General features: G+C 36.0%; 1 protein-coding gene across 4 annotated transcripts; it reads right to left on the reverse strand.

Annotated features, from left to right (window-relative positions):
* Positions 1-9851: 9851 nt before the first annotated feature.
* Positions 9852-13973, reverse strand: LOC107949740 (myosin-15). 4 transcript variants are annotated; one of them, XM_041090116.1, is made up of 8 exons: positions 13781-13949; positions 13471-13595; positions 13292-13356; positions 12055-12201; positions 11821-11921; positions 11307-11390; positions 10262-10391; positions 9852-10164 (listed from the first exon to the last, which is right to left on the reverse strand). In XM_041090116.1, the coding sequence occupies exons 2-7, from the start codon at positions 13474-13476 to the stop codon at positions 10345-10347; spliced, it is 450 nt and encodes a 149-aa protein (XP_040946050.1). In that variant the 5' UTR covers positions 13477-13595; positions 13781-13949; the 3' UTR covers positions 9852-10164; positions 10262-10344. The 4 variants fall into 4 exon arrangements, 3 of the variants coding, with proteins under 3 accessions (XP_040946050.1, XP_040946052.1, XP_040946051.1); XM_041090118.1 differs by having other exon boundaries at positions 9852-10182; positions 11821-11922; XR_005911359.1 differs by having other exon boundaries at positions 11821-11922; positions 12055-13051; positions 13471-13973.
* Positions 13974-16166: the final 2193 nt, after the last annotated feature.

Below are 16166 nucleotides of genomic sequence, written 5' to 3' on the forward strand. Positions count from 1 at the left end.
CAACTTTGAACTCAATGCGTAGCTTAGCAGTGTTTGTTATGAGATACAATAGATGATGACAGTTTCTTAATCCATAAATTAGTACTTAAATTATATCATATTTTTAGTATTTAGTTTTTTTTGTCACAATTGATACTTAAACTATTCTTTTGTTATCCATTTTACACTAAAATATTATATTAGTTTAAAAAATTCCGACTAATAATAAACCGCCATGTCATATAAACTTAAAAAAGTATTTTTTAAATTCTTTATTTTCCTTTTTTCTTTTACATTATTTCTCGCTATTTTTTTTCCTTTTTCCTTTATAATGTATTGCAATACCAACCGTGCTCGAAATTTACTCTTCTAAGGTCGAAACATGACGATTAATTATATTTTCAAACTCCATTACTTGCTTGCTCAATTTGATGGAATTGAAAAAGTTATTCTACCGATTAAAAACAATATTTTCAAAATTAGACCGACTAGACTAGGAACCGATCGAAGTACAGATCTAGAGATATGAGTTGAATCAATTGAATATTGAATCGATAGAGACATATTGAACTAAACTAAAAATAATAATTAAATTTATTTTCTTTTGTTTTCTAAAATATATTTTTTTATTTTTATAAATAATTTATTTAATTAAACTGGATAAATTAATTCCACGGTCCATGAGGTGTAAAACAAAAAGTGAGATTTATGATTTACGGAAATATTTAAAAGAAAGGTAAGAAAAAGATAGTGATTAAAGCACATGGGTCTGCCTGATTTAAGCCCACAAAAAGGTGCAATAAATGATGTAGAATTGGTCATCCATGTGATTTAAACCAAGCCCCAAAGACACGACCATGCTGACTTCAATTCTTCTGCGGTTGCCAAAATCTTGACAATTATTAAGTGTTGTCAATTTCTAAAATGATATTTGAAATTTAATATAAAATAAATTAGAATAATGATTTTCCGATGTATTTCGATATATGTTTAGCAAAGAATGCGACTTAAAATAAGGAAAAAGAAAATGGCTAATTTACCAAAAAAAGCTTTTTTATTTAAAATTTATCGAAATGGGCCGATTTTTTGATTATTTACCGGAATGACCCATTTTCTAGAAAATCGCATCCACGTCAGCGCGATGTCAGGGTACGTGTCAGGACATCACGTCCACGTCAGCGTGACCTGCTGACGTGGAAGGAAATCGCGTCCTTGTGGAAGGAAATCGCGTCCTCAAGGACGCGATTTCCTTCCACGTCAGCAGGTCACGCTGACGTGGACGTGATGTCCTGACACGTACCCTGACATCGCGCTGACGTGGACACGATTTCCCGGAAAATGGACCATTTCCTTCCATGTCAGCAGGTCGCGCTGACGTGGACGTGATGTCCCCCGCGCGTGAACAGTACCCCAACGGTCAAAAATTTGACCGTTGCCCCCCACCCCAACGGTCAAAAAAAAAACTATAAACCCCCTACCCCTTTTTTTTCCACAAACAAATCCTATCTCAATTTCCTTCCAAAATTTTCTCAAACTCTCAATTTCCTTCCAAAAATCTCTCAAATCCATATTAAATTTCAATTTCCCCTCAATTTCATTTTTTTAAAATAATTTTAATTTTTTTATATTTTTTAAAAATAATTTTAAATTTTTTTATATTTTCATCAATGGCCGGATCATTGATTCGTCTTGATAGCAATCACATATCGGTAGAGCAAATAAAAATGGTAAGTATTAAATTTAAATTTTAAATATTATTTAAGATATTTTTATTTATGTATTTTTAGATAATTATTAATTTATTATTTGTTATAAAAGTCTGAAGATCGGGTATTGGAATGCAATATCCGGAATATGCATGCTCCTCCATCACTGTTAGTAGAGAACTACCTGCGGGAAGCGGGTTTTTGGCACGTGGCGACGGTAGGCCGGGGGATGCAAGTTGGAGCCGAAACTGATCAGTGCGTTGATCTAGAGGTGGAGACCCGAGATGCACACATTTCATCTTCCATGTGGAGAGTGCACTATCACTCTAGAAGATGTCCATTTGCAATTGGGATTGCGGGTGGACGGGCACCCAGTCACCGGGTCTGCCCAATCTAGCAATTGGGAGGCGGTGTGCTACGAGCTTTTGGGCGCTATTCTGGATAAAATAGATGGAGGTAAGGTGGAGATGGGCTGGTTACGTGCCACCTTCCCCGATCCGAATGCAAATTCAACCGAAATTGAAAGAATCCGATATGCTCGATCATACATTCTTCAAATAATTAGAGGTTATTTGATGCCCGACACGTCACGGAGCCGTGTACATCTAAGTCGGCTGCTAAAACTCGTTGATTTTAGAGGAGCCGGTGAATTTAGTTGGGGGTCTACCGTCTTGACAACATTATATCGGAGATGTGCGGGGCGACGCGGCCGAGGAGAGCAAACATCGGAGGTTGCCTGTCACTACTGCAATCATGGGCACGGTTTCGCTTTCCATTTCTACGTCCTCGAGTGAACCACTCATATACATTCCCACTCGTAACGAGGTAAATTTTATATTACATTTTGGAATTGTTATGTAGATTTTGTAAGAATAAAAGTATGCTAAAAATGAGTTTAATTAGGTGGAACCATCTGGCAAGTTATCGTGGATTACCGTCTGAACTTGAAGATATACGGCTTCTATTGGAGCAACGGTCGGAAGCAGAAGTAAGTATTATTGCAAATAGATATTTCCATACATTCGCTAGTGGATTAATATTTAGTATTTTGTATTTTGTATTATGTATATAACTAATATTTCTATCATGATCATGTAGTTTCAATGGACACCATACGAGGATCTGGCAATCCGGGCAGTAATCCCGGAAGAGTTTTTACAAAATCCGAACGCTTGGCACGCGAAAGTGGTGTTGATCAACTATGCAACCGTGGAGCCCCACCAGACAGACAGAGTCCTACGACAGTTTGGATGTAAACAACCGGTTCCTGAGGACCCTGAGGTGTTTGACGATCACCACAAAATCGACCTTCGGCTATTAGGTACGGATTGGCCTAGATACTAGTCAGAGTACATGGAAATGTGGGAAAATCGGCATGAATATCTACCTACTCGGGAAGAAATCATCGTTCCGGAGTTAGCGTGCGTTCCAGAATACATTTCATGGTTTAGGATCCATGGCAAGACGTATTTACTTACACCAGAAGAGAGGCAGCGACAAATACGTGGCGGAAGGGAAAGGCACCGGCCTCTAAATCCAAGGCGACAAGACTACGAAGGCAGCCCCTCAACGAGACCCAGACATTCACCCGGCTCATCATCAACGGCCATGCAATCACCGTCCCCAACGAGAGCACCGACGCAGTCACCTGACGCAGCAATTCAACAGATGATACCCACGCAATCGCCTTTCCCTGTGATGCCAGGTGTTTTTCCTAGCCCTTATATGTACCCTAACCCGTACATGTATCCTTTTCCGAATCCTATGGCAGGTTGGAGCCAAATGCCCGGATCAGCTCCATTTCTTGTTATGCCGAGCGGACCACCAATAACTAGGCCAGCGGCGCAGGAGGGGTCGCAAGGGGGGCCGTCGTGGAGCTCTCCTTTTTACCAGTCGCCAGCAACGCATGGCTTTCAAACATCATCGCCGTTCATGATGCAAACACCTCCACATACACTATTCTTTGAAGGTGGATCATCGCCCCAAGTCCGACAACCAGATGTCGAACCGTAAGAACAACAATCAGCACCGGAGGAAGAACAACCGCCGCCTGAAGCTAGAGGAAGGAGGAATCCAGCGTGTAACCGTCGACGGCCGCCATGTGGAACCGAATCTCCTGGGCATAGACATTGATTACCGTATTAAAATTTATTATTTTATGTAATGAAATAGAAATTTATTTTATGTAATACGCATAAAAATTTTTCCGAGTTATTTTGATATTATTTGATATAATAAAATAGAAGTTCTATTTGATGTACTAAAAATCCTAATTTAATTAAAAACCCTAAACACTAACCTAATTTAATTAAAAATCGTAAACCTCACCTAATTTAATTAAAAACTCTAACCCTAACCTAATTTAATAAAAAACCCTAAACCCTAACCTAATTTAATTAAAAACCATAAACCCTAACCTAATTTAATTAAAAACCCTAACCCTAACCTAATTTAATTAAAACCCCTAAACCCAAACCTAATTTAATTAAAAACCCTAAACCTAACCTAATTTAATTAAAAACCCTAACCCTAACTTGATTTAATTAAAAATCGTAAACCCTAACCTAATTTAATTAAAAACCCTAAATCCTAACCTAATTTAATTAAAAACCCTAACCATTAACAAAAGTTTTTGGGATTAATAATTTTACATAGTTTGATAATTTTACTAACCATTAACAAAAGTTTTTGGGCTTAATAATTTTACATAGTTTTACATAATGTTAGATTTGGTAAAATGTTTTGACTGGTACTAACAATTAAGAAATTAAACTAATTTGATAATTTTTTTTCTAAAATTACATTTAATTATTGCGATTAGGGTATGATCGACTTGTATGGCCTGGGTTCCTACACAATCCGCACAACTTCTGTTGACTGACTGTTTCTCGGATATCCATATTGTTCCGTATTCTAGTGGAGCAAGGTCGACCCTTTAGTTTGCGACGCAATTCTCTATCCGGTAACAGCTTAAAAGGAGCAAGAGATATGGGCGGCCACTTACGTTCATCTGGGACCGGTGGGAAAACGTGTCTCCATACGTTGTACATGTTTTCTAATTTGTACACTTCGTCCACATAACTCAGCTGATCCAGACGGAGTTTCTGACAAGCTGCAATAACATGAGCGCATGGATAACGAAGTGCATCAAACTTCCCACAGTCACAAGTCCTGTTTCGCAAGTGTAGACGATATTGCCCGCCAACAACACCTTGCTGCGGTCTGTCAAACTCCGTCATGCAAAACCATAAATTGTCTCGATTGTGACACACTGTGTGCATGATGTTTGCCCTCGCCTTTGCCTTGTTAATTTCTTGAACTACCTGACTGCACCATACATGGCCACCCTGCATCTGGCCTGCATAAGTTGCTGCTCGCTTTGGAAATAGCACCGCCAAACGGAAATATGTCTCTCGCACAACTGATGTTATCGGTAGATGGCGCGTTCCTTTAAGAACAAAATTTATGCATTCTGCCAGGTTCGACGTCATATGGCCATATCGTAGGCCTCCGTCGTATGCTTGTGCCCACTGTTCGAAACGTATGTTACAAAGGTAGTCCGCCCCTTCTTCGTTTTGGGATCGTAAAATTGCCAACATCTCGTGAAAACGATCTTTATTTATTCCATACCCTGCCAATATAAGTTCATAGCGAATATTTTATACCACTTCTACCAATAAAACTAATTCAAATTGACAAACGAAATAATACAGTTATAGAGTAAATACCCAAGTTGGTCACTTGTCGTCGTTCGCTCTTAGATGGATATTGCCTGTAGTAGTTCGAAGCAACGTGTCTTAGGCAATATCTATGGTGTGTGCGCTGCCACAAGCTTCCATCTCGATCAAATGCAGCTAGTATATCAGCGTCCCGATCTGAAATAACACAGATATCAGGTTGGGGGCACACATGCCTCCTTAACCTAGAGAGAAAGAAATCCCAGTCATTAGACGACTCCCCCGGTGTTATTGCAAATGCAATTGGAAGAATTCTCCCACCGCCGTCCTGAGCCACTGCAACCAATAGCCGATGAGTATACCTACCAAACATGAAGGTACCGTCAATTTGTACCAACAGCTTGCAGTATGGAAATGCATCTCGGCATTGCTTAAAGGTCCAAAATAGGCGTTTGAACACTTGGCATCCACGTAGCAATCGGTCGTTGTAGTACGCATGTTCCGTTTCAAGGTCTGTGATGGCACTTGAGACGTATCTCTCTAGCACCTGACACCACTGCCATATTTCATTATATGAGGCATCCCACCCACTATGTAGCTTCTCCAACGCCTTTTGCTTAGCTATCCAAGCTTTGCGGTAAGAGGGCGTGTACCCCATTTGGCTACGGATATTGGCAATTATCATCGACACTGAAGTCCTAGGATCTGCTTTTATCGTGGGCAGTATCAAGCTAGCCAACATAGCTGAATCCATTTTGGGATGATCTTGTGAAACACCTACAGAGGGAGTACATTAAATAATGCAACATTGCAAAATAAAACTATTATTCAGATACATTTAATACTGTACCTACAGCACATGTATGTGGACCTTTGTACTTTTTTATCTCCCACAACCCTGTCTTTTTCCTTAACGAGGCGACGATTTTCCATGAACATGTGCCATCTTGCACCACACACTTCGCCTCAAACTTATCAGATTTTGATTTAACGACGTGGTAATTAACGCCGTTTTTGATGCTATGCTGTTTCAAAGCACCAATAAAACTATCCTTATTGGTAAACTGATTACCAACTTCAAGTTCACCGAAATCTACCCCGAACTTGTACGATCGAGCATCCGGTGTGGTAGATCTGGAAACTCTAACGCATCATCCGCTGACAGATCGACATTATGCATGTGGGCTAGAGGTGAGTATGCTCTGAATCGTGGATTTTCTTCATCATCTGAACTCCTTTCACCATCTTCATTTTCTGTTGGAATAGGCTCTAGTTCAGAAAATAATCCCACCTCTGCACCATCCGGCCCAGGCTCTCGAGGTGGATCCACATCAGAGTCATCTTCTAACCCACAATCATCTGCAGCGTATGACATCCCCTCACCGGTTGATGTCGTAGGTAGTACGTCATCCCTTTTTCTGGGCATTTGATAACGCCCCCAATTGGATGTAGATTGCCATCTACTAGAACTTGATGCAGTTCCCCAGTACGTATTTCCAGCGTCAAACGTCGAGCCACCGACGTACATGTCCCATCCACCGATGGAGTGTCTTGCGGGGGATATGCATTCGACACCACTACCGAACATGGGCTGTTCCGTATTTTGTAACCCGCTAACCGAGTGTCGGCCAGGGGTCGTGTATACATCTCGAACACCGAACGGAAGTACATCAGTTGGCGACGTAAATTGTACATATAACTCAATATAAGTTGCTCCGCTAGCAAGATGAGTCTGCACCATTGCCTCCAAGCTACGAGCACCTTTTATGTCGAACGAGTCATATGTCACCGGATCAACACAAGAACAAAATTGATACGTGATTGACAGAACTTTCATTGGCGTCGTTCCGAATATTTTACGCCTAATTCTTTTATGAAGTTTTGTCAAATCTATGTTCTGGTTAAATGACAGTCGCACCGTATTCTTCGACAAAAAAAACAACACTATTCTCGGTGTGGCAAACCTCACAATCGTAGTAAATAACAGCACTAATACGTTCACTCATTTTGAAACTCTAACTTTCTTAGCCTCTCTAAAATGTTTCTGCTATGACTTATGCATTCTAAGAACATTTTCTGCCTAATTTATAGCCTCAGCCCAAACTTGCTACTGTAGCAAAATCGCGTCCACGAGGGTGCGATTTTATACTATTTGCTCAGAAACGTAAAAAAAAATTATTTCTTACATGACCAACTGTAGCGAAATCGCGTCAACGAGGGCACGATTTCACAATTTCTTCTCAAATAGCATCCTGGTAGAAGCGATTTTATACTATTTGCTCAGAAACGTCAAAAAAAAATTTCTTACATGACCAATTGTAGCGAAATCGCGTCCACGAGGGCACGATTTCACAATTTCTTCTCAAATAGCATCCTGGTAGAAGCGACTTTATAATATTTGACTAGAAACGTCAACTCGAAATAATTTATTCCGGGACCTCTAAACCCTAAAAAGCCTGCACCCTAAACCCTAAAAGCCAGAAAACCCAAACGTGAAATCAACGTCAAAATCGCATCCCCGGGAACGCGCTACGTGGCAGGACATCGCGTCCACGTCAGCAGGTCGCGCTGACGTACCCTGACATCGCGTTGACGTGGATGCGATTTCCCGAAAAATGGACCATTCCGGTAAATAATCAAAAAATCGGTCCATTTCGATAAATTTTGAAAAAAAGGGCTTTTTTTGGTAAATTACCCAAAAAATATCAGTACTAATGAATACTTATTTTTTTATATATAAAAAAATTAGTGTTTATGTGGATATAATTTTGATTTAATGATAAAAGAAAAGAGTTTAAAAATTGAAAGTCTCAAACACCTTTATTTGGATTTACTACTTTTATTAGAGTTGGGTATATATATTTTAATGATAATGTGTTATTGATTAATTGGTTTTTTTTTCTTTTTATAAGTAAATGTTTAAAGGTAAATTGGTTGGGGGATTGTTGGATGTTTGGTATCCCAATCCCAAACTCGAATACAGTTTTGAGCAGCATTGGTATCAATAATTAAGGCACTTAACTACGTCACTCATTATTGTTTAATTGCAACTCCCCATTTTTTATGATTTTCCTTTATTTCTTTATTTATAAATTCTTTTTAACTTATTGTCAGTATAAGAAGATACGGGTTCAAACGCGTTGAAATAGATTTATCCTCCTATTTAAGGATTTAAAAGGAATTACTGATAATGTTAGACATTATATTAAAATAATAATTTTGAACAAAATCCTTAGTATAACATGATTTTTTAACATGCTCATTCTAAACTTTTTTGCATGTATATTTTAGACCATCGTAATTGAATTAAAATTTTAAAAAATAAGATTTTATAAAAAATAACATATCATTTAATTAACCTATTTACTAATCATATTATTTTATCATAATTATTCTCGTTCATTGTGTTTTTCTTTTCTCTTATTTTAGTTATAGATTCCGTATTTTCAGTTTTTTTGTGTTTTAGTGTATATTTGAGATTTGCCTAGGTAAAAGCACCACCAAATTTATTGAGAATCGTTCTTGAATATGCTAAAGAGTGTTAGCTCGATTGATTAAACCGAAATCGTCAAGAGGGTGTGCATTGGCTTTTTAAAAAATTAAGAAAGCTAGAAAGAAAAGATAAAATAATGAACACAACAATTTAGAGTGGTTCGGCCCCAATTGCTTACTCCACTACCTTAGCTTTCCACAACTAAGGATTTTCTCAAATTCACTGATTTTTTTAACCTTTGAGGACAAGGTTTAACCTTACAACTCTTTTAAGATTTCTACCCAAATCTTAAGACACAAACCCTCTCAAAGAATTACAAAGAAGTAAACAAAGAAATAATCCTTACACACTACACCAAAACAGGCTTTTAGCGGCGCTTTTTAGGCCTTTAGAATCGCTTTTTAGCACCGCTAAAAATATTTGCGGCGCTTTGAGAAGCGTCGGAAAAAATGCCGCTAAAGTCCGCGTCGCTAACTTTAGCGGCGCTTTTCCCACAAACGTCGCTAAAGACCAGGACCTTTAGTGGCGCTTTTCCCACAAACGCCGCTAAAGACCATGACCTTTAGCGACGCTTTTATCACAAACGCCGCTAAAAACCATGACCTTTAGCGGCGCTTTTACCACAAACGCCGCTAAAGACCAAGACCTTTAGCGGCGCTTTTACCACAAACGCTGCTAAAGAACAAAACCTTTAGCGGCACTTTCTCCAAAAACACCACTAAAGGTCATGAAAAAAAATTATTATAAAAACGCCACTCCATTCTTTGGATTTGCTCCATTCCTATCCTAAATTATTATAAAAACACCAACCCTTTACTTGCTTAAGCAAATCCTTTAGAACTGTTATCAGTACATACATCACTCTATTCTTTGGTTAGAGATTGCAGCAACAGCAAAAGTGAGATTCCACCAATTAAGAAATGTATAATTTAATTTGAAGACGTATTAAAATGGAAATTCATGAACAAGAAGATAAATGTTTTTCACTATATCTCATGCAGCAAGTCAAATTACCTTTGATTACATAACATTCCTTTGATTTTTTTTTAAAAAAAATTGAAACTAGTTCATATCAACTTGCTCAAGTTGTATGTATAAATTGCAGATCAACACCTTATTTGAACTTACAATTCTAGGAAAGTATAAAATGTAGTTCCATGAGCATGCATTTAAAGTAGCAAAAAAAAATTACTGATTACAGAGATAGTCTAAGCTCCAAATCTAACTCTTATGTGTTACTTGATTCTAAATTTTGACTGCTCGATCCCAATGAGTTGCTGAGATGTTTCTTGCTCCTTGAGTGTGAATCCTATAAGAATGTAAGGAACTAAAACAAGTTAAATTTTAAAACACAATCATCACATAGCACATAAACTAAAAAAAGGAAGGGACTTGTGTGTAGCAACCTCAACATGTAGGTTTAGAAGTTCTGGTCATGTTTGGTTGTGCAAAATGTTGGGTGTCTAAGAAGCCATTGCTTGGCTGGGAATCACCATATCTGATGTTTTCCCTTTGATCGTATTCTCCAACCCCCATCTGTAATAATATATAATTGTAGTACTTGATTTCATTAATATAGTTATTGATGCATAAAGAAATGGGGGAGGTGACAATGGAAATTAGCACTTTAACACTTCAATTTAAAGCATTTAAACACTTCAATTTGCAGCACTTTAACATATCAATTAACAACATTTATACACCTCAATTACAGCGATAAAACATCTCAATTTCTAGCAACTAAACACTTCAATTTGCAGCACTTAAACACTTCAATTTGCAGCACTTAAACACTTCAATTTACAACATTTAAACACTTAAATTTGCAGCACTTAAACATATCAATTAACAACATTTATACACCTCAATCACAACGATAAAACATCTCAATTTCCAGCAACTAAATACTTCAATTTGCAGCACTTAAACACTTCAATTTGCAGCACTTAAACACTTTAATTTACAACATTTAAACACTTAAATTTGCAGCACTTAAACATATCAATTAACAACATTTATACACCTCAATTACAGCGATAAAACATTTCAATTTCTAGCAACTAAACACTTCAATTTGCAGCACTTAAACACTTCAATTTGCAGCACTTAAACATATCAATTAACAACATTTATACACCTCAATTACAGCGATAAAAATCTCAATTTCCAGCAACTAAATACTTCAATTTGCAGCACTTAAACACTTCAATTTACAACATTTAAACACTTAAATTTACAAATCCACCATCAATAAAGTAGCATCAGGATACAGATCCACCACCATTTGCAATTTTTTTCTAATATTTTCATTTTTTAAAACTCAAATGTAACATCCAAACCAGATAATGTAACATCATTTAGACCACCTGGGGTAATGGTCTGGTTAAGTACTAACCACAAGGAATGAACAATATTTGGAGAAAAGAAAAGTTATGCGACAAAAGAATTCACCTGGAGTGTTGAGTTTAGCAGTGCAGCAACATCTACTGGAACATATTTCCCAGCCAGCATGCTTGTGAGAGAGGGGGTCATAATCTAAGGAATAAAAAATAGCAATAAGAAGAGAGATTAATTGATGCAATGTCAAGAATATAATTCTAAGAAGGTAATCCAACAGAGTACTAAAAATCCTCCCCCCCAAAGAAGTATTCATCTTAATAAATTCATGTTAATACTCTACTCAATCGGGATTCGATGCTGCTTATCACATAATATCCTGGATGGTCCTTAGAAGAAAGGTGATTGATGTTTCCTAAGTTCTTAAAAAGGTCAATGTAAAATAGAACTCAATTTAACAGTATCTAATATTTTGTTTTTTCATGTCTTTCATAAAATGGAACTCAAACCATATTGCATCACAAAAACAAGACAAAAATTGTGGCATCAAATATTTACTCATAATTTACATAATAATAACGATAAAAATATTAAATAAAACATACAAAACCAAAGAACAATATTTTACCTATTATGCTTAAAGCATTCAAATCCATAGATGTCCAAAACTCCAATTTGCACATGGGAATTTGGATCTTGCCCCACGGATATATTAATCTTATCAACAAGCCTTACAAAATAGATAGAAAATTTTCAGAACAGAAACAGTTTAATCTTGACCCCATGCAGGCAAGGCAAGTAATACAAAATATGAGCATATGATAAAATAAATGCCTCCAAACATGAATTAACATAATCATACCAATCAAAAAATCGAGCATAAACTGTCTTTGCCAATGCATCCTGACTAGCCACAGCAGCATTACAATCAAGAGCTTTAACTATACTTCCTTCACGGGTTTGAATGGTACGAGTACATAATGTCGCCAACAAGAGGTTCACATCACACCTGCCAAATGAGCAATTTTTTAACATACCTAAAAAGAGAATGAAAATCTATAAATTGCATAGATCAACAAGCCGATGGCTTGAACTACCCAGCAACCTACTATGTCATTGCCAATGTGCAAGTCATAAGGTATATAATAAACTCAAAACATCCATGCAAAAACTATTAGGTGTTTAAAGTAGATACTTTTACTAATGAAATTTGAACTAATTATACTACAAAAGTAGCTAGAAAAGTTGTTTCATAATTCAATAACAAAAAAGAAACCACAAGTGTAGTGACCATTTTTGTAGTTGACCCTATTTCTGACCATAATCCCAATCTAATCTAAGCTTTTCATATCATGCTAAACAAAGTATACATCTATATAAATCAATACTATTACATTCCATCCATGCAATGGACCTGAATCCCTTCTCGAATTCATGATACCTCTTTGATTTCTGAGATTTTAGTAAAGCATCCTTCGACTTATCAATATCTGTCTTGACAAGAGAGATTATTGATTTCAATAAAAAAAACCATAATTATACATGTTTCTTTTATATATTCATAACTTAATTGTCAATCAGGATCTATCATACATTCTGAACCTGCAAATCTCGGAAGTCCAAAGACCTGCTTACGACTTGGTAAAAAACTCAGTAAGTGTATAAGCAAATTTTGACCGAAAATATTGTGTTTTGGACTATATTTTTAAATTGAAAAATATATATACTATTAAATTTTTACCTTTTTAAGTACAAAACTAAATCTCAAACTTTACCAAAGAACAAGGAAGCATATTGAGTCAACCATGTTTGAATACTAAATCTGTGAGCATAAAAGAATTTATTGCTGCAAGGACAAGCTGTTGAAAAGAGGTTCCACATTTGCATGCCGAATCAGAAAACAAAAAGCAAAATTAAAATACAACTCTCATGAATTATAGAAAGAAAAAAAAAAGAAAACAGAACTGAATCAGAGACTGCTAATTATTTTGGACTGCTACAAATGCTGATTATTTTGGAATAAAACATTTCAAAAATAAAGCTAAAGAAAATTGAAAGATAAGCATAAAATATATAAAGAGATAAGCAAGGAAACTTACAGTTTCTGGTCATCGTCGATTTCTAGCTTCTTCTGGCATCCTGTACTGAGGTTGGCGATATTGAACTGCAAAGAGAAAAAAAACAATAATAAAAAGAAAGGGTGCACGGTTAAATTTTAAACTTCGTAAAGCTTATTTTTTTGTGTAAGCAAGATACATTCATGGTTGAGAGATAGAACCTTCATGGCTGGCGGCGGAGCAGAGACGGTGGTACACACACCTCACTTCGATTTCTTCCTTCTGCTTAGGGTTTTCAAAAACGAGTTCCCTCTTTTGGAAGATGATCAAAATTATAATTAAAAATCTATATGGAATAAATAACACCCAAAATTAGAAAATAAAGAGTAAAAATGGAACAGAAATAAAAGCGATAGGGATCTGAGTAATGAACACAACAAGATGAAACACACACACAAATAAACAAACAAAATAATAATATTAAGTCTCATATATTTTCCAGGGAAACAAACGGTAGTAGGAATTGCTGACTCGTAAGTAGATTGGAGAGGTTTTTTGCTGAATCGTCTTTGGTGCCTCCATTTTCCTCTTCTTTTTTTTCATTTTGTTTGCAAAGTTAGGGGTTTTAGGAGGGAAATTTGGGAAAAATCAGCGCGAAATTTTTTTTAGGTAAAATGAATTTTGTGGCGTTTTTTTATAAAAACGCCTTTATGTTTAAATGTTTAAATGTTAATGTTTTGGACATCTTTTAAACTCATTTTCGCGGATCAATTCTGGATTAGCGACGCTTTTTTAAAAATGCCGTTAAAGACACGAACATTAGCGGTGCTTTTTTAAAAACGCCGCTAAAGACCCGAGCATTAGCGGCGCTTTTTCAGAAACGCCGCTAAAGCCCCGAAATGTCAGAAAATGATGTCGTTGGGCTTAAGTTTTTTGCGGCGTTTCTCAAAAAAACGCCGCTAATGCTCATTTTTCACGGTGCTTTCCTAGAAGCGCCGCTAATGCTCAATTTTTAGCGGCATTTTACGTAAAGCACCGCTAATGCTAGATTTTTAGTGGCATTTTTTGTCCAAACGCCGCTAAAAATCTATTTTGGTGTAGTGACAAGATCAAAATGTTTGTCAATTAAGCACAAATAAACAAGAATACACTTGAGCTAAAGAAGAAAAATAAAAACTCACAAGTCTGTATAAGAAAATTATGGAAATATTGGGTAAAAAGGTTGTTTGATTGATGATTTTTGCTTGAATATGTTTTCTTATTGTTGTAGGATTTTTAGAAGCTGGTATTTATGCCCCTTAATTTATTTCCAATTGTTGGGGTTGTTGTGGTAGTTAATGGAGCCATTGGGATGTGAAAACCAAAGCATTTAATACACCTGAATCAACGAGTATTGATACCAAATAAAAATATACGATATTTTTTATAATAAATGCTAAACTCAGTGACTGTTGGAGCTAAAATATACCAGAAAGATTTTATTGATACCACATAAATGATATCAATACCGGATTGATACTTAGCATAATTTGTGAAAGTCAGAATGTCAATTTGGTTTCGTTTGTTTCAAGGGGTATCAATATTTTGAAAATATCGATACTTGGTCAAAAAAAATATCAATACTTTTTGGTCTGAAGCAATTCTAACTTGTTTAAAAAGTAGTTTGTCTAGTTGAAAAAGTTCATAGTTAAAATCATTTTAACTTGATTTTAAGATTGATTTACAAAATTTCTAAGCAAGAATTAAAAATTTTATCTCTTAGACTTATTTTGAAAAATCATTTAGTCAATTTTGTTTAATTTTAACTTTTATTTAAAATCTCTTTAATTTGTTATATCAAAATAAATTTTCAAATAAAGCTTGGTTTAACAATCTCCCCCCTTCTTGATATAACAAATCCTTTGATAAATTTGTTTTTGAATATATTACTCCCCCTTAATAAAAGTCATTTTGAATTTAAGGCCAAAATAAAAATTGACATACATTTTCAAAATTTGACATTCATTTTTACTTTAAGGAAAATGGCCACATAATTTGCACATGGTTGGCATAATATCAATCAATTTACCTTTTCTTCTCTCCATTTTTGTTATATCAAAAAAGAAAAATAAAACTTGAGGAGAAAAAGATGATTAGTTCAAAAATATATGAACATGAAGAAATAAAGAACTAACATAAAAATAACCAAAGTATCTTATATTACTTAATAAAAAAAATAAGGTGCAAAAAGAAACCATAGACATAGGAAATGAATCAAAAGTAATAGTGCAAATGTGATGAATAATGATATGAAAATGCAAACTTAAAAATCTACTCTAAACGTCATCATGAGGAGAGAAAGGATGAGTCGATGGAAAACGAGTGAAGAGAGATGCCATTTGCATCTCTAACGTCGATAAGCTAGAGTTAACCTCATCCCTATGAGATCGAACCTCATCTCAAAGTCCTTGAACATCATTACTCAAAGAATGGATAACATCGAGGATGACACCATTAATCTCAAATGAAGGTTGAGCATGTTCAGGTGAAGGAACATGCTCGGGTGCCGGAATGTCTTCAAAAGTGCCTTCGAAGTTTTCATCTTCATTTTCCACCAGGTGATCACTCTTAACCCACATACTGGAGGTGACATCAAAATGATATCTCGTATGATGAAATGCCCCATAACTAATAGGTTGGTTAGAAGTAACGGGGGTGTCTCCATGAGTGATGATGCCTAACATCCTAAAGTGATATGACAAATAAGTGCCATGAGGAAAGGTGATATTTGTACTCATCCCCCTCCCGATAGCCTTAATTATGTCATTAAACATGATGAGGGATAGATCGGGATGCCTATTGGTATGGAAAGAATCAAGCCACCAATAATCCATGTTTCGAAGCTTAGAATGTTTTTTAATGGGGCGTAAGATCTAAG

The sequence above is a fragment of the Gossypium hirsutum genome, chromosome D03 (genome assembly GCF_007990345.1).
Source record: "Gossypium hirsutum isolate 1008001.06 chromosome D03, Gossypium_hirsutum_v2.1, whole genome shotgun sequence".
Classification (NCBI taxonomy): domain Eukaryota; kingdom Viridiplantae; phylum Streptophyta; class Magnoliopsida; order Malvales; family Malvaceae; genus Gossypium; species Gossypium hirsutum.